At 41.0% G+C, this 18,636-nt stretch overlaps 1 protein-coding gene across 2 annotated transcripts in view; it reads left to right on the top strand.

Annotated features, from left to right (window-relative positions):
- The window catches only part of calcr (calcitonin receptor), a 140,365-nt gene that overhangs the window by 105,179 nt on the left and 16,550 nt on the right, over positions 1-18,636 (top strand). For both annotated transcript variants that reach the window (XR_004558306.1, XM_034161519.1), the window contains exons 13-16: positions 7,306-7,432; positions 13,696-13,849; positions 16,737-16,797; positions 16,979-17,045. Coding sequence is in view for 1 of the 2 variants with exons in the window: in XM_034161519.1 (XP_034017410.1) it covers positions 7,306-7,432; positions 13,696-13,849; positions 16,737-16,797; positions 16,979-17,045 (409 nt within the window). In the remaining variant the exon portion in view is untranslated. The remainder of the gene's footprint in view (positions 1-7,305; positions 7,433-13,695; positions 13,850-16,736; positions 16,798-16,978; positions 17,046-18,636) is intronic.

The following is an 18,636-nucleotide window of genomic DNA, read 5'->3' as shown; positions in this document are numbered from 1 at the left end:
CTTGCCATAGAGCAAAAACTGTGAAAAGATTCCTTGTTTGTTTTTCATGATTCCATACTTTTTTTCCTCAGAATTGAGTGATTCCATATTTTTTTCCCTCTGCTTGGTCTAAAAAAGTAACCGTCTGTGATCTGCTTTTTTTCTACAAAATTAAACAACTGAATGAACATCCTCTGAGGCCGGTGATTCCATAATTTTTTGCCAGGGGTTGTATAACCACTATACACATATATATCGTATATATATATATATATATATATATATATATATATATATATATGAAGAGTTCAGATGCAAAACCCAGTAAGTACTTTTTTTTTAATGGAGAAAAATGCAGTTGAAAATGGAAATTTAAAGGAAACCATATGTGGAAATACACAGACTTTCATCAATAAAATGAAAACAGTCTATTAAAATTCTTTCATATTTTGCACACTGATCCCCTTGACAGCAAAGTACATGTTGGCCTCAAATAAAAATTTATGGTTTTGATATATATATATATATATATATATATATATATATATATATATATATATATATATATATATATATATATATATATATATATATATATATATATATACGAGGTCTGTCCGTAAAGTATAGGTCCTTTTTATTTTTTTCAAAAACTATATGGATTTCATTCATATGTTTTTACGTCAGACATGCTTGAACCCTCGTGCGCATGCGTGAGTTTTTCCACGCCTGTCGGTGACGTCATTCGCCTGTGAGCACTCCTTGTGGGAGGAGTCGTCCAGCCCCTCGTCGGAATTCCTTTGTCTGAGAAGTTGCTGAGAGACTGGCGCTTTGTTTGATCAAAATTTTTTCTAAACCTGTGAGACACATCGAAGTGGACATGGTTCGAAAAATTAAGCTGGTCTTCAGTGAAAATTTTAACAGCTGATGAGAGATTTTGAGGTGATTCTGTCGCTTTAAGGACTTTTCACGGTGCGAGACGTCGCGCAGCGCTCTCAGGCAGCGTCATCAGCCTGTTTCAAGCTTAAAACCTTCACATTTCAGGCTCTATTGATCCAGGACGTCGTGAGAGAACAGAGAAGTTTCAGAAGAAGTCGGTTTCAGCATTTTATCCGGATATTCCACTGTTAAAGGAGATTTTTTTAATGAAAGATGTGCGGGCGGATTGCAGCGTTGGCTCGCAGCCGCCGTGACGCTCCACCACAGGAAAAACACCTCTGTTGGAAGCCTTGAGGACAAGTTGGAACATCTCCAGCTGATAAACAATTTCTCATATACTCACTCCACTGAAAGCCATCAAAAGCCAACTGGATTTTAACAAATGGTTATCAACACGGAGGTGTTTTTCCTGTGCCGCCGCGCCGCGTCGGCTGCGTCCCGACGCACGGACCCGCATGCGCACGAGGGTTCAAGCATGTCTGACGTAAAAACATATGAATGAAATCCATATAGTTTTTGAAAAAAATAAAAAGGACCTATACTTTACGGACAGCCCTCGTATATATATATATATATATATATGAAGAGTTCAGATGCAAAACCCAGTAAGTACTTTTTTTAATGGAGAAAAATGCAGTTGAAAATGGAAATTTAAAGGAAACCATATGTGGAAATACACAGACTTTCATCAATAAAATGAAAACAGTCTATTAAAATTCTTTCATATTTTGCACACTGATCCCCTTGACAGCAAAGTACATGTTGGCCTCAAATAAAAATTTATGGTTTTGGAAATACTGGGCTTTGCATCTGAACTCTATATATATATATATATATATATATATATATATATATATATATATATATATATATATATATATATATATACACACACGAATGGGGAGACTATAACAGCACCATCTGAGTAGGGTAGACAATCTTCTTAGTCGAGTTCGTCAACTCATCCAGCCAGTATGAGATACATCAGATTTGTGCTGATCAACAGTAGCGCATGAATTGCAGTAATCTCTTCACCTTAGACTTGCATAGATGTTTTCCTTATATTGACACTGAAACAAGAAAACCTCAAAACTAAATAAAAGTCAAGTTTGCATCATAGGAAGCCTTTTAGAATAATAAAAAAAATGTGAGTTTGCAAATGTTTCCAACTTTACATAAGCACGGCGTTTTAATTAATGTGAGTTCGGACCTTCATTCAGAGTTTTCTTTGTGGGGAAAGCTGAATATGGTGCATTGTGAGGAGAAAACCTAAGTTTGAATGCTCTGCAACAACATTTAGAGGAGTTTCTTTGTGGACCGTGTAGATAAGTAATTCAATCAGCTGTGAAAAAACCACCTATGGCCTTCGATAAGCCATGAATACTCAGCACATCTTGTAAGAAATCCTGCATACTGAAGAATTTTACACTCTATTATAAATCTACAGTGTTGTTTGGGGAGGTGGGGGGTAGACCTGCACGGAGTCAAACGTTGAACTGAGCTGCGCAGTAACTCATCGCATTTCGTCAGGATAAAAGTTTGAATATATTAACATCATTGTGAAATAAAGTCATTGCTCCAAAACATTTTTTTTTTGTCTTTTTCTAATTTTAACATACAGTTGGCCAAATGTCTTAAAATAGTAGCGAGCTGTTGAATCATATGATCCAGATGTGAAGCTTTCAGCGGTATGCCATGGCACACACAGCTGCATTTCTCCATTATTTACAACTCAACAGAAACACAGTCAAGAATCCCAGATCGTAAAAAATAATAATAAATAAATGAATAAAAAAAACACATCCCAGCCTGCAGTGGAAAATCGAGAGATGGTTGCACTACACGGATTTGTCACAGTTGTTACATTTCCATAAACTTTCTGCCAGCATTTTGACATTCCACTTTTACACAAGTGCTCCTTGTACGCGGGCATTCAGCAGCTCCTGAATTTCCTTTTATGTCTGGAGCTGACATAAAAAAAAATGCACAAATGTTGACATGTGTTTAATATCTGGATGAGACTGTTTTTTTTTAAATATGCTGTTGTGTACAGCTTATACGGTGTTGATCTGCCCAGAAAATTTAACATCATTTCTGTTTATACACGAGACTGTGAGGTTTTATGACTCAATAAATCCAAAGACGGAGCAGAACTAAAGGGATCCTTCCTAAAGTAGAGAGGACATATTTATAGGAGGTTGGGATACTGTAAAATACCTTTTTATATGAGACATTTAAACACGCTGTGATGATTGATGGCTGCTGGAGTGTTCTGTGCTGTGAAATTAAAACATGATTCAATTATTCCCAACCAGCAAATGTGTTGGATATGAATGAATAGTGGCAATTGTGATTATAACTGTTCTTTTTCATTGTGGTATTAACTGTAAGGAGCCTGTGTAAGTAATGAAGAAGCACCCTTAGGAGCCATTATGTATGTGATTAGTAGGATGCTGATAGTGCGGGGGGGGGGGGGGATCCAGGTGTGGAGGCAGAGGGGCCCAACTGACATTGTGAGTGGCCCCTGAAGAGACTCACATCAACAAATTCTTATATATTATAAATTCACGGTGTGATTGCCATCCAAAGCAGAATGCACTATTAAACTCAATACCAACTGCAGAAGAGGAAGAAGAAGAGAAGAAAGAAGAGGAAGAAGGATGAAGAAGAGGAGAACGAAGAGCAAGAAGGAAGAAGAAGAAGGAAGAGAAAGAAGAAGAAGAAGGAAGAGGAGGAGGAAGAAGAAGACAAGGGAGAAGAAAAGGAAGAAGAAGAAGAGGAAGAAGATGAAAAGAAGGAAGAAGAAGAAAAGCAAGAAGAAGAAGAGATAGAAGGAAGAAGAGGACAAAGAAGAGGAAGAAGGAAGAAGAAGAAGGAAGAGGAAGAAGATGAAGAAGAGGAAGAAGGAAGAAGAAAAGGAAGAAGGAAGAAGAGGACAAAGAAGAGGAAGAAGGAACAAGAAGAAGGAAGAGGAGGAAGAAGAAGAAGGGGAAGAAGGAAGAAGAAGAAGAAAAGGAAGAAGAAGGTGCTGGCTGCGGCGGCTGCTTCCTTTGACTAAACCAAAACTGGACCAGTTTAAATAAATATGAAAATTGACTTTTTATTTTCTAAGTTTTTTAAAAACACTCAAAATCTTTGAAGAAGGAACAGTTTGCAAAATATATCTAGTGATGCATCTCAACTCAAATCAGGAATTGCAGCCAACAGGGAAAAAAATCTGTGAACAGCTCCAGCAGGGGACCCCAGACTTCCCTTTCCCAGGCCACATTAACCACCTCTGACTGGGGGATCCCAAGGCGTTCCCAGGCCAGTGTGGAGATATAATCTATCCACCTAGTCCTGGGTCTTCCCCAGGCTCTCCTCCCAGATGGACGTGCCTGGAACACCTCCCTAGGGAAGCACCCAGGGAGCATCCTTACCAGATGCCCGAACCACCTCAGCTGGCTCCTTTCAACACGAAGGAGCAGTGGCTCTACTCCGAGCTCCTCATGGATGGCCGAGCTTCTCACCCTGTTTCTAAGGGAGACACCAGCCACCCTCCTGAGGAAGCCCATTTTGGCTGCTTGTACCCGCGATCTAGTTCTTTTGGTCAAGACCCAACCCTCATGACCAAAGGTGAGAGTAGGAACGAAGATTGACCAGTAGATCAAGAGTTTCATCTTTTGGCTCAGCTCCCTTTTCTTCACAACAGTACGGTAGAGCGAATCCAATGCCACCCCTGCTGCACCAATTCTCCAGCCAACCTCACGCTTCACCGTCCCTTTACTCGTGAACAAGACCCTGACGTATTTGAACTCCTTCACTCCGCCACTATGAATGAAATGAAACGTGCCAAACGTTTCATAATTTTACATCAGGCTAAATCTGGCCCCTCATTACACAGTGATGCTATATGAATGCGTGATTTGTCACAATCATACAGAAACTCAAGTTGAATTGCAGAATGTACTGGGCAACAATGTTATGATGGATCGTCCAGTGCGACCAGTTACGTATTTCCCGTATGATATAATGTGCATTGCATGGTATTTTAACACACACACTTGAACCCAAGGCAAATCATGACCAGCCAAAAAGAAACAAATGGCCTGACGTTCACCAGAATCCTACAAAATAAAGCTGCGCTCTTTAAAAGGACTTCCAAGCTGTGCACCGTGTCCACAGGGTGTTGGAGTAGCTGTAGAGACAAGAAAGCAGAACTAAAGTATCATAACCCAAAGCTCATTGCATGCATGCGACATATAATTCAATTCCATGGTTTGGTTCATTTGCGAGCATGAAGTAAATACTTAAGATATTTTGGCAGCGCATGTGGCCACATCATTGGCTCACAATAGTGTGTCAATCTATTCTGTGCTCAGTAAATGTATTTCCATGTTCGTTCTTTCCCACAGCAGGTTGTACTGCAGTGACTTGCTGGCTGGCCTGTCATCATGTAAACCTGGGTTTGAATCCCGCTCATGCTGCCTGTCTGTGACCTTGGACAAGACACTTAGTCTACATTGTCTCAGTCCACACAGCCCTAAATGGGTACCACCCCTGGCTGGGGAAGTAAATGTGAGGCATCACTGTAAAGCAATTTGAGCATCTGCTAGAGGTGCTGTAGAAATGGAGTCCTTCTTCTTTCCATAAATATCCAACATCTCTCACATAAGGTGTTATTTTCTATCTGAAGTCTATCTGAAGTGTCGTTTTTGTACAGTGCAGACATATCATGTGTACATGAACTAATCAAACAATAATTTCTGGAGTATAAGTCACACCAGTTAGTATAGCTGATAAATTCATTTTATCAGGAAAATACTTCAGTTAGACAAAGAAGCATGAAATTTTTTGCACACCTTCTGCTCAGGCGAGGTCTACAGATTTACTGGATAGCCACTCAAAGTTTCAAGATGGCCGCCTTTTTCAAGATGGCCACCAATCAAGTTTTTATCACACAGGTTATGTGCTTCTGGTCATGTGTTTATGATTTTTTTTGTTGGTTTTATATAGCCTATGTAATGTCAATGGACAGGAGAATTATGTATTTTTGCTAAAGATTTGATTTGGCATATATGAACAAAGATGGCAGCCAAAATTTTTTGTCGTTTCCCATATTTCAGTCAAAACAAAAAATACTCTTTTCATGAAAGTTTGTTAAATGTGAGAATGTCGTATGTAAGTCACTGTAACACATACATTTGTGGCTATTAATTCATTATGTAATATTTGGTGGTGTTAGTGATATATTTAATTTGAAGGAGTGAATGTCAGCGCACAACCAGGGCACACTGGTGACGTCACTGCTGTGAAACTCATCATGGGGTTCAGTGTCAGCTAATCCTACTTTTCTAATGCTTCACCTAGCTTTACTAACTCCCATATGGGAGAATAGTACTAGTTTTAGTGTAGTTTAGCTTAGTTTAGTGTCCCAAATGTGGTCTAATAGCCCAGGACAGGGTTTGAATGTTTAATTGAGTATTTTTTTTTCATATGTAAACGAAAAATTGACCGAAATGGGTACAATCGGTGGCCATCTTGAAAAATGGTGGCCATATTGAAATTTTGTGTGGCTATCCAAACTTTTCAAAGTGGGTCTTAATGAGCAATTGTACCAAATTTTATGATTCCTTAACAAACTGAAGTATTTTTCTGCTTATCTGTTGCACTATATGAAAAATGCCTCTCAAAGATGGAAAAACATAAGTTGCACCAGAGTATAAATCACACATTTTTTCTGTATTATCATCTCTTTAATTTGGGATTTTTATGCATTGTTGTAGTGTACGTTTATTATTGGCATTCATTCTTTAATTATTGGAGCTTATTATTGGTATACAAGTCATATCGGTGTCGCCAACTGAAAGGTCCCCTCTAAAAATTGGTCCCCCCTGCCTTCACTGCTCTTGCGTCATTTCAGAGCGTTAGCAGCAATTCACTGACTATCGCCTCATTTCTGCTTCAAACTGCTCCCCAGTCATCATCTATCTCAGCGACAGGTCTCTGAAGCTTTTGTACAACAATCATTTCCACATAAATTCAGCATTATTTTATAATAAAAGACAGAGGAAGTGATCAGAGCGCGACAGCAGCACATCTGAGTCTGTCTGTCTGAGTCTGACTCTCTACACTCAAAGCAATCAAAGGGAATAATGTGATTATTAACCATCTGATGTAAAGTAAAACCTCTTTAATCATTCTAAAGTCAGGTTTAAGCAGAAAAAAGGCGACAATCGGTGAATCGCTGCTGAGAAAATGCTGCTCCGAGGCCTGCATCAGCCACTGTAGCACCAACAAAAGTCCCGTCCATCATCTACATGTGCAGCACCCCTCTGATTTCATTGTCATATTTTTTTAAAATATGTCTGTAATGTTGTGACCTTGCTGTTGCACTTCCTCCTGCAGGAGTCTGAGCTGCCAAAGGATCACATTGCACAAGAACCTCTTCTGCTCCTACGTGCTCAACTCTGCCCTCACCCTCATCTACCTCATTGCGGTTGTCAACAATCCCGACGTGGTGGGCAGAAACCCGGTGAGTTCAGGGTCTGTTTGAGCATTTGTCTGAAGTCCACAGCAGGGAAGGAAATCTTGCCTGTGCTTGTGAAGGAGTGAATTACAATTAGATTGCTGTACAAGGAGGAGGATTAGTCACGAAATTGTATGAAATTTATGGAAAACCACAATTTAAAAAAAAAACAGATGGAAGTTTTTAATTATTCTACAAGCCAGTACCAGCAGACTAAATTTAAATGAGGCTGTTCTCTATCCTAAGGCGTACTTAGTGTACATACTAATTATCTCATCTCATTGGACCATGTCTTTGCAGTGTTGAAGTCTCAAAAACACATTTTGGTTACTCCTCATTTTCTTGTCAGTGTTTTGGAGCCACTTTGAATTTTGTTTTTTGGAACCTGCAGGTCTGCTGAGGTAGAGATGGTAAATCTGTCTCTGAGGAATGCGGTTTTATCAGGACTGAGCATAAATTCATATTACGTTTCAATAACCATGTGCATTAAAAAAAATCTTATGAGTAAATCAAACTAAGAAAAGCTCTGGGCACGGATCGGTAAGTAATGCTTCGTAATGGCTGTTTTTGTAGAGATTTGAAACTCTAAAAACACGAGTGTGGTTTTATGTAGCACTATGTAGGAGTTATATAGAGTACTCAGGCTCCTGAATGTCAAGTTTATATAAAAAAATGCTTAAACATTAAAAATCCAAACCCAATATATGCAACAGCCAGATCAAGAACACCCTTCAAAAGAAAGGGCCACCTGCACAAATATGAACATCCAAGAGAAAATGCCACCAGTACTGCACATCGCAGCAACTACCACACCAGGGAACCCCCAGGGGTCAGAAATAACAACCACTGTGGCAGACAATCAAGCTATCCTTATGTTTCAAATGTAGGCATCTATCTGCCACAGCAAGGTAAAGGTCATCATCTCTTTAGCCTTTTCCTATTGATGTAGAACCTGGATCATGCCCAGAGAAACATGCTACACTGCCAAAATCTTAGACCTGAAATGCATGTGATACTCCTTATCTGAGTGTGCCTGTGTAACAACTCTGTTATACCCCTAGATGATCCAACTACCCTATATGTTCCAACACGAGACCGGAAAATTAGGCTGTTGTAAGATGTTCTGAATCCATTCCACCAATTAAAATTGTACATACAGTGAATTCTGAAATCCCAAAAGTTGGTACATTTACAATTGAATTGAGAAACTTGTGTCATAATTGTCCCTGCATGTTTTCGGGATTTCAAAATTCACTGGAAGTACAGCTTTAATTGAAAGAATGTCAGAATGTCTTAATATGATATGACATGTCTTATTTTGTGGTGGATTTTGAAAAATGTAAACAAATTCTGGATGTTGTAATGTTTAGGATTGAGGTGACGTATTGACCTACGTTTTTCAGTTTAATGCTAAATGTTACAACATTTGGAATTTTGCAATTTCCTGGAAGTATATCAGTTGGTGTAATGATTTCACAACATGTCAAAACAACATGAAATGCCTAATTCTGCAGTTTTATGTGGGGAATAAAAACAATTGTGGGTACTGTAACTCGTTTGATACAAAGGTATTCCAGGGGGAACCTAAGGAACCTCCTAAATAGACCTAGTGCCAATGACATCCCATCATTGCCTTAGGTCACTGGAGAGCATTCACATATCGAAACCATACAGTAAGAACAGAAGCACAGGGACCCTAAAAACCTAGATCTTCAGCACAGGCACTAATATCAACAAACATCTCTGTGCAGTAACTTCATGACTTCCCAGTCATCACTGAATGACAGCCTTTGCTCCCACCATGTGTTGTACATGCAGATAACATGCTATAATGCAGTCTGTCAGTCTATATTCATCAATATTCAATCGAATATTCTAATCGACCAAATAGCAACAACACTGATAGAAATATTCTCTTTATGGTACACATAAAGGTCAGAGGTGATTGGGCTGAATATTATTTTAAATATGACAGTCACCATAAAGTTTAACCCATCCCCTGAGCAAGAACATTGAGAATAGTGTTCAGAAAAAAGACTTCTTCAGGAATTTTGATTATAGCAAAGAACATCAAGCACACCAGACTCAGTGTGGTGACTGTCCTTGCACATATCCTGCACCTCATACAGTGCCACTCCTTTTCTCCTGGCACTCTGTCATTAGCTTTATTTAAGTCCACAAACAGGCAATGCAACTCCTTAGCCTTCTCTACACTTCTCCTTGAGCACTCTCAGAGCAAATGTTGCATCTGCAGGGCTTAATCTGTGTGATTTAAAGCTACTCGTACTGAAAATGATGTAAAATTCTTCTTTAAACATTGCTAATCTTTGATGGATAATAATAATGAAAAACATTTGAATACCCAAATGTGCCCACTTTGGGTTCATTCGGGACTATTTATGCGAATAAACTATTTACTCGTTGCTCAATTCAGCTCAAGCCAAGGAATGCATGCATATAAGGCACTTGAATGTGCGATCTATGGTTTGAGAGTTAAGCCAAAATGCAAACGTGCTGCTGTGGCACCCCTATAGGTGGATTTGTTTTTGTGTGTGTGTGTGTGTGTGTGTGTGTGTGTGTGTGTGTGTGTGTGTGTGTGTGTGTGTGTGTGTGTGTGTGTGTGTGTGTGTGTCTGAGTTATGTGCAGGATTTTCTACCGGTTCTGAAAGTGACATCTCTCCAGCTTTTATGGTCTAGACCAGGGGTGGCAAAGTTCGGTCCTCGAGAGCCACCTTCCTGACACTCTTAGTTGTCTCCCTGCTCCAACACACCTGAATCCAATGAAAGACTCGTTAGCAGACTTTTAATGAGCCTTTCATTGGATTCAGGTGTGTTGGAGCAGGGAGACAACTAAGAGTGTCAGGAAGGTGGCTCTCGAGGACCGAACTTGGCCACCCCTGGTCTAGACTCCAGTATTGTATTTATTGGGGGAAAAATAATAATGAAAAATAAAAATAATATTAATAATAAAAAATAAAAAAGGAAAAAAAACAATATGGTTCCCAGCCCCACAGAGACTGGGAACAGTGGTTGCAAAGCACCACTGTTCCCAGTCCTTGTCAGGCTTGGACCCTTAGTAAATTCACTACATACTGTAGCTTCTGGTTGGACAGATGGGACCAACACCAACAAAATATGGAAACTAAACTACCCCATAAATGAAAACCAAAGCAAAACAAACAAAAATAAAAACACTAAATCAAACAATAAGACGGTCAAAGCTGGATCTCGACATTGGTTTACAGTGGACATCATTCCATTAAGACCAGCTGGCCTTCAGCCAGAACATCTGAGGAAGACGCTTCAGCCTAAAAGTGAATATCCTGCACATCAAGATGAATTCTGCTGCTTTTGGAATGGATCCCCGAACCTACTGCTGCTCCTGGTCATACTTTCACATTCCGAAAATCTATCTGGCATATCCTCGCTGTACTCCGGTGTTTATCCACATCCCGTGTTTAAACAAAGAAGCAGGCAGGAGTGACAGCACTCTGCATCGGCGTGAGGAGATGTAGGCAGGCCGCTCCCTTTCAAGTTCGTCCTCGCCATCTGTCAAAAGGTTTGTGTTGAATCCGTTCCTTTTCAGCATACGGCTGTCAAGTTGCACTGACAACAAAAACCTGGCACTGCAGCTCGGGGTAGTTGGATTTCACGTGTCTTGAGACACATTTTGTAATTTAGCACGGCCAAAGACTTATGAGCCTGTTTTCTGTGGTGGGGATTTAGGGATGGCAGATTCTGCTGGAGATTGGCTCTCAGAGCGAAAACACACTTTGTTGCTTTCTCTCCGGTGTGGTCATGCAGAGTCTAGTTTGTCCCGCCAGCATGTGTGGAGGAGTGAAACTCCAAATCTAATGTCAGACTAGGGAGGAGGCCGAAAACATGAGAAACATGGACATGATCCACCTGATGAATGAGACCCTTGGACAACGTTTATTTAAGTGCCAAAGATGAATTGGTAAAAATTCATGGAAATTAGAAAATGATATTTGTATACTTAAAAATATTAGTATAATTACACACTTTATTACAATTCCAGAAGGGATAAAAGTGAGGCATAAGAAAGTCAAGAAGAGACATTTGGGAAAAAGTTTAGAAGTGAGAAGCTATGTTTAGAGCTCTGTAAGGAGACGCCTGGGAGTAGATGATGCTCAGATTCCACAGGATGGATTACCAAATATCTCAAAGGGAATACTTCATTTAAAAAAACGGATACAAACATTTAGTGCCTTTTTTTCTGAATGGCCATGTATTGAATGGATCAAATTGTTCAAAAATACACCAGCAAATGTGCTTTCTGAGTAATACTGATGACGATAAAGAAGGCGCTCTTTATCCTGAGGCCTATTAGTGCTTATCCCTGGATTACATAGCCTGAAGTGGATGAGACTCTAAGACTCCCCCTGGAGAGACACCAGTCCATCCCCAGCCAAGACGAGTACCCATTTACAGCTGTGTGGACTGGGATGATGTAGATGAAGTGTTTTGTCCAAGGACACAGACAGGTTGTGGGACCAGAAATTATTCGCAGGTTGGAACACTTACTGTTTCTTAAGTTTTATGTCTGCACCTCCAGTAATGTAGTGCCACCAATGGGTCAAATGATTTTGATTTTCAAAAATAAGGTACTGCTGGATTCCTTGAATCAAGTCAATTTCATTGCATTTTTACCAGGTTTAGGATTAGGGTTATGATTGCTGGTATAGTTAATCTTCATACCAAGCTTCACAATTCCATATGGGTTTTGAATTTTCAACGCATTTATCTGACAGCTAAATGAAATTGGTGGTGAAGCCCCCAAACAGAAAGAGAGGCCATATTACATCAATGCTTTGATGTACCAACAAAACTTGGAATATGGAGTTAGGACCCCATTGTAAGGGTTACACTGGTGCTGTGCATCACTGTATCTACCATACACCTCATCTTGGATGGCAAAACTACCCAAGCAGAGAACTGGTCCATTCCCAACTCTCGAAATTAACCAGCTATCTGCTGCAACCAGGTGAAGCGTTGTCCCTTGGCTTTCTCAAGGTACTGGGGCCCTAAACACTGAGCCACCTGTGTGCTGGATCATGTACAGTGAAATGCATTGCATAGCCACAATGCCATAGCCGACATTCTCCTGCAATACAAGCAATATCTATCATCTGAGTGTCCATAAGTAACCATTTTTAGACACAAAGTCATTCCAGCCATTCCCAAGGATCCTCCAAAGAGGCTACTGTTATTACCAAAGGTATCCAGTCATCACCTTAGGTCACTGGTTAGCATCCAAGTCTCACAACCATACAGTAAGACATGGAGCACCAGGACCCTAAAGACTTAGACCTTTGTTCTCCTGTAAGGATACTGGCATCACCAAACACCCTGGTCCATCAACCTCATGACTCCATAAGCTCTGTGCGTCTCTTGTTCGAAAAGGCCAAGGACCCAGAGACATCAAGGTCACTGCCAAGATACAGCCATTGTGGTGTTATTTATCCTCTTGCTTTGCTTGGTCAAATTGGATGATGTGTGGAGAAGGTTGATGATAGGATTAGATTTAGACATGACCACTGGTGGAAATCCTTGAAGGCTCTTCTAAAAGCTGGCGGGACATGCTTGGTCAAGTTGCCTTGTGTGAAAGATAAGTGCAAGTATATCCAGAAACTCCACCATATAGACTTTTTAAAGACAATTAGAAACTGTGATTTAAAAAAAAAAACCAATTTCATATCAATCCAGCATAATATTTGATTTATTCAGTCAAATACCAAAACCTACAGTGAGAAATGGAGAGTGTCTATATAACTTCATCTGCAACAATAATATGGACTCACATTCTTTTTGTGTGTGTGTGTGTGTGTGTGTGTGTGTGTGTGTGTGTGTGTGTGTGTGTGTGTGTGTGTGTGTGTGTGTGTGTGTGTGTGTGTGTGTGTGTGTGTGTGTGTGTGTGTGTGTGTGTGTGTGTGTGTGTGTGTGTGTGTGTGTGTGTGTGTGTGTGTGTGTGTGCAAACTGAGACCAATGCAATTAGGCAAGACTCATCTATGTAACAAGAAAAATCATTATCACCTTTTTTCCCTTCAGAACCTCATGCAGAGAAACACCTTCACTGCCTGAAGATGGTAATAATGTGAAATAATTTTATGTCACAAACTGAGAAATATTCCCTTAGCTTGCGTTTGCCTCCAGCTGATCTGATGTCAAAGGAATTCAAAGGAATTACATATGAAAAAAGTCAAAAACAGATGAGCAATCGATACGTATTTTTGGTCTGTCTGTGCAGGTTGGGTGTAAGGTGTTACACTTCTTCCACATGTACATGCTGGGCTGTAATTATTTCTGGATGCTCTGTGAAGGCATCTACCTGCACACGCTGATCGTGGTGGCTGTGTTTGCAGAAGAGCAGCATCTGCACTGGTACTACCTCCTGGGCTGGGGTGAGTCCAAAACAGCAATATGTTTGTGTCCTGTTATACCCTGACTGAAACTGCTGAAGGGGTGTAAAGTCCTTATTACCGAGAGAGAGAGAGAGAGAGAGAAAAAAACACCTTTCCTGTTCTGATTGAACTGCAGTTTGAAAACCACCCCAGAAGCAATTTAGCACATTGACAAGATGGGACATAATCTAGTAATCAAAATTTACATGTCCCCATACAGTAGTTCGACCCGGACTCACTGACAGCTTTATTGACTATTCTGTCGCTTAGTGGCGCGCTGCTCTGTATTTCACCTTGTTAAAAATGGCAGTAATAGTCAGTGTCTGTCAAGATAGTGGGTGATGAAAATGAATCCACACTCATCATTAAATATGGAAGGGTAAATAGAGGCTGGTATTTGGTGTGTGTGTGTGCGAGCGCACGCGTGTGTGTGTGTGTATGGACAGCAGCCAGTCTGTGGGCTCCATCTGTGGCCGATATGCTTCAGGGCCAACCTGTCACATGAAAATCGGCTGTGCACAGATTTGTCTGTTGAAGTCCAAATGAAAAGTTAAAACCTAATTAACGCACAGCAATTGACTTTTTTTTAAAAGATGGAAGTCAAATTAAACTGGATTGATTGTTCAGGGAAATTGTCCATGAGGTGTTCTTGTTAGGTTTGGAACAATAACAATGGGATGGCAAAGCTTCTCAAAATAAAGACTGATTCAGAAGATGGCATTGTTCTACTTTCCAAGGAAGTTAAATGAAGTCTGGGAGCATGTACCAATGCTGTGCTTTGCCACGTCTACCACAACACAGAACCATCCAGGGTCCTGACTGGCAACCACCGAGGCAGACAACCAGTCCATTCCCACCTCTGTGAAAGTAGCCATCTATCTGCTGCAGCAAAGTGAGACATGGACGTCCCCATTGACCTTCTGCAGTCACTGGGGTACTCAACACTGAGACCCCCGCATAGTGGATCGTGCACAAAGAAACTTGCCACATGTCCACAATGTCATAGCTGATGTGACCTCACAATGCAAGAGATACTCCTTATCTGTGTCTCCCTAAGTAATTGCTTATTTGACAAAAAGTTATTCCAGTGGTAGCCAAGGATTCTCCAAAGAGGCTAGCATCAAAGACATCCAGTCATCATCTTAGGTCACTGATTACTCTCCAAGTCTTACAATACAGGAAGCGCCATCACCCTAAAGACTTGGACCTTGGTTCACCTGCAAAGATATCACCAAACACTTTTTCCTGGTACCCTCATGACTCCATAAGCTCTTTCCAGGCATCTCCTGGTCTTAAAACCAGAGGTCACCGCAGAGATAAATGAGTGTCTCTACAAGTTCAACACATTCGCCTCATACAGATGATGGTGTGAAGGTCCAGTGGGCTCTGATCACCAAGTTCAGGCAGTCTACATGTTATTAGGCTTGATCCAGGACACTCACAAACCCAGACACTCTGATTCCTGCCTCAGCTTCTTAAGTGCTGCAATCAGGGTGTCCACTAATTCCACAAAGATCACGACTTTGATCCCAAAGTCAAAGTTTATAAGCCTTTCCTCGCCAACAAAGACACCTAAGTCTTTCTTTGTGTCAAAAAGATTAAAATTAGGAAAACAAATGGTGTAGTTTCATACACTCAACAAAAATATAAACGCAACACTTTTGGTTTTGCTCCCATTTTGTATGAGATGAACTCAAAGATCTAAAACTTTTTCCACATACACAATATCACCATTTCCCTCAAATATTGTTCGCAAACCAGTCTAAATCTGTGATAGTGAGCACTTCTCCTTTGCTGAGATAATCCATCCCACCTCACAGGTGTGCCATACCAAGATGCTGATTAGACACCATGATTAGTGCACAGGTGTGCCTTAGACTGCCCACAATAAAAGGCCACTCTGAAAGGTGCAGTTTTGTTTCATTGGGGGGGGATACCAGTCAGTATCTGGTATGACCACCATTTGCCTCATGTAGTGCAACACATCTCCTTTGCATCATCCGTGAAGCGAACACCTCTCCAACGTGCCAAACGCCAGCGAATGTGAGCATTTGCCCACTCAAGTCGGATACAACGACGAACTGGAGTCAGGTCGAGACCCGTATGAGGACGACGAGCATGCAGATGAGCTTCCCTGAGACGGTTTCTGACAGTTTGTGCAGAAATTCTTTGGTTATGCAAACCTATTGTTTCAGCAGCTGTCCGAGTGGCTGGTCTCAGACGATCTTGGAAGTGAACATGCTGGATGTGGAGGTCCTGGGCTGGTGTGGTTACATGTGGTCTGCGGTTGTGAGGCTGGTTGGATGTACTGCCAAATTCTCTGAAACACCTTTGGAGACGGCTTATGGTAGAGAAATGAACATTCAATACATGAGCAACAGCTCTGGTTGACATTCCTGCTGTCAGCATGCCAATTGCACGCTCCCTCAAATCTTGCGACATCTGTGGCATTGTGCTGTGTGATAAAACTGCACCTTTCAGAGTGGCCTTTTATTGTGGGCAGTCTAAGGCACACCTGTGCACTAATCATGGTGTCTAATCAGCATCTTGGTATGGCACACCTGTGAGGTGGGATGGATTATCTCAGCAAAGGCGAAGTGCTCACTATCACAGATTTAGACTAGTTTGTGAACAATATTTGAGGGAAATGGTGATATTGTGTATGTGGAAAAAGTTTTAGATCTTTGAGTTCCTCTCATACAAAATGGGAGCAAAACCAAAAGTGTTGCGTTTATATTTTTGTTGAGTATAGTTCCTGTTTCTGAGAAGATGGCCAACATACCAACTGACAAAACAAACCCCAGTGTTGCCTTTGTTTAAATGACAAATAGACTTCAGTTAACTCACTCAAGACCTCATATGGCCGCCATGTTTTTCCCCTTCCAAGGATTTCCCTTGGTGCCTGCATCCATCCATGCCGTGGCACGGAAGAAGTACTTCGATGACAAGTGAGTAACGTTCCCGAAACTCTCGAAAATAAACAGTCAATATTGACATATGCATGTCTGCGTGTGTGGCAGAGAACAACCGTGTCCATATCCATGAGCTTGTGAGTGCACTTTTTTGTTCATGTGTGCATGTGTTTTGGAGAGAAGACAGTGCTGACTGATGTGTTTTTCCCTTCTGCAGCTGTTGGATGAGCGTGGAAACTCATTTGCTCTACGTGGTCCATGGGCCAATAATGGCAGCACTTCTCGTAAGTCTGCAGCATAAAATGACGTTTCCGCAATTTGCAGAGTCAGCAAAAAAAAAAAGCAGAGCACTTTATCAAAAATATTATTAGATCAAAAGCACTCAGAGAAGCACAGTTATGCCACACTTCCAGAGAATTATCCATTTTTCCAGTAGATTAGTATGGGGATGGAAATTTGACCTTGATCTATGACCGTCATCACTTCTTCCCATCCATAGGCCCAATGAACCTGCCAAGTGTGATCAGAATTAAATTAGGATATGTTGCTAAAATCTGGTACATGCATACAAATAGTGTTACATGAAGATCATAACGATAACAAGACCGTTCCTCTGGTGGAGGCAACAATTATTTTGTAATTTAGAATTCATTTTAGTTCTTTAAAAAGTGAAAAACAGCATTCTCAGAAATTAGAATTTGCTTTTAATTACTTATATTACTTATCTTACTTACATTAGATAGCCAGCTTTTCAGTTTGCTTTATATACTATTATTTTATTTTATTATTTTTTTATTAGTCCAGTGTTCTGTGAGCATTACGTTCTGTTTATATTCCCTTAGTGAAATATTCAGTAATTTTATCTGCAGTTGTCATGACTTCAGTTTTAGTTAGTTTGACATTTTAGATTAAGTTAGATTTTTTTTATGAGTTTCTTCTATTTAATGTTCTTTTTACTTAATGTTCCATTAGTGTTACATTTAGACTTAGTTCTGTAATGTTCATTTAGCATTACATTCCGGTTTAGAACAGTGGTTTTCCTCACCTTTTAAATTAGTTTTATTTTCTGTTAGCTTCACATTTTCAAATTTCACTTTATGTTCACTTGCTTCATTCATTACAGTCACAACACGATAGCTGGAAGTCAGATTTACATCAGTTCTGGCCTTTTTCCGTTCAAGCCAATGATCCATCCATCCATTTTCTTCCACTTTATCCGGAGTCGGGAAGCGGGGGCAGCAGCTCAAGCAAAGCCCCCCAGACCGCCGATCCACACACACCTAACCCCGAGGCATTCCCAAGCCAGCCGAGAGACATAGTCCCTCCAGTGTGTCCTGGGTCTTCCCCGGGGCCTTCTCCCAATGGGACGTGCCTGGAACACCTCTCCAGCGAGGCGTCCAGGGGGCATCCAGAAAAGATGCCCGAGCCACCTCAGCTGGCTCCTTTCGACGTGGAGGAGCAGCGGATCGACTCCGAGCTCCTCCCGAGTGACTGAGTTCCTCACCCTATCTCTAAGGGAGCACCCAGCCACCCTGCGGAGGAAACTCATCTCAGCCACTTGTACTCGCAATCTCGTTCTGTCGGTCATGAGCCAAATCTCATGACCATAGGTGAGGGTCAGAATGTAGATCGATTGGTAAATCGAGAGATTTGCCCCCTGCTCAGCTCTCTCTTCACCACGACAGTCTGATACAGGGACTGCATCACTGCAGACGCTGCACTGATCCATCTGTCGATCTCATGCTCCATCCGTCCCTCGCTCGTGAACAAGACCTCAAGATACTTAAACTCCTCCACTTGAGGCAAGGACACTCCACCGACCTGAAGAGGGCAAAGCACCTTTTTCCGGTCGAGAACCATGGCCTCGGATTTGGA

The sequence above is a fragment of the Thalassophryne amazonica genome, chromosome 20 (genome assembly GCF_902500255.1).
Source record: "Thalassophryne amazonica chromosome 20, fThaAma1.1, whole genome shotgun sequence".
In the NCBI taxonomy this organism is placed as follows: Eukaryota; Metazoa; Chordata; class Actinopteri; order Batrachoidiformes; family Batrachoididae; genus Thalassophryne; species Thalassophryne amazonica.
This window is presented reverse-complemented; position numbering and strand designations above follow the sequence as displayed.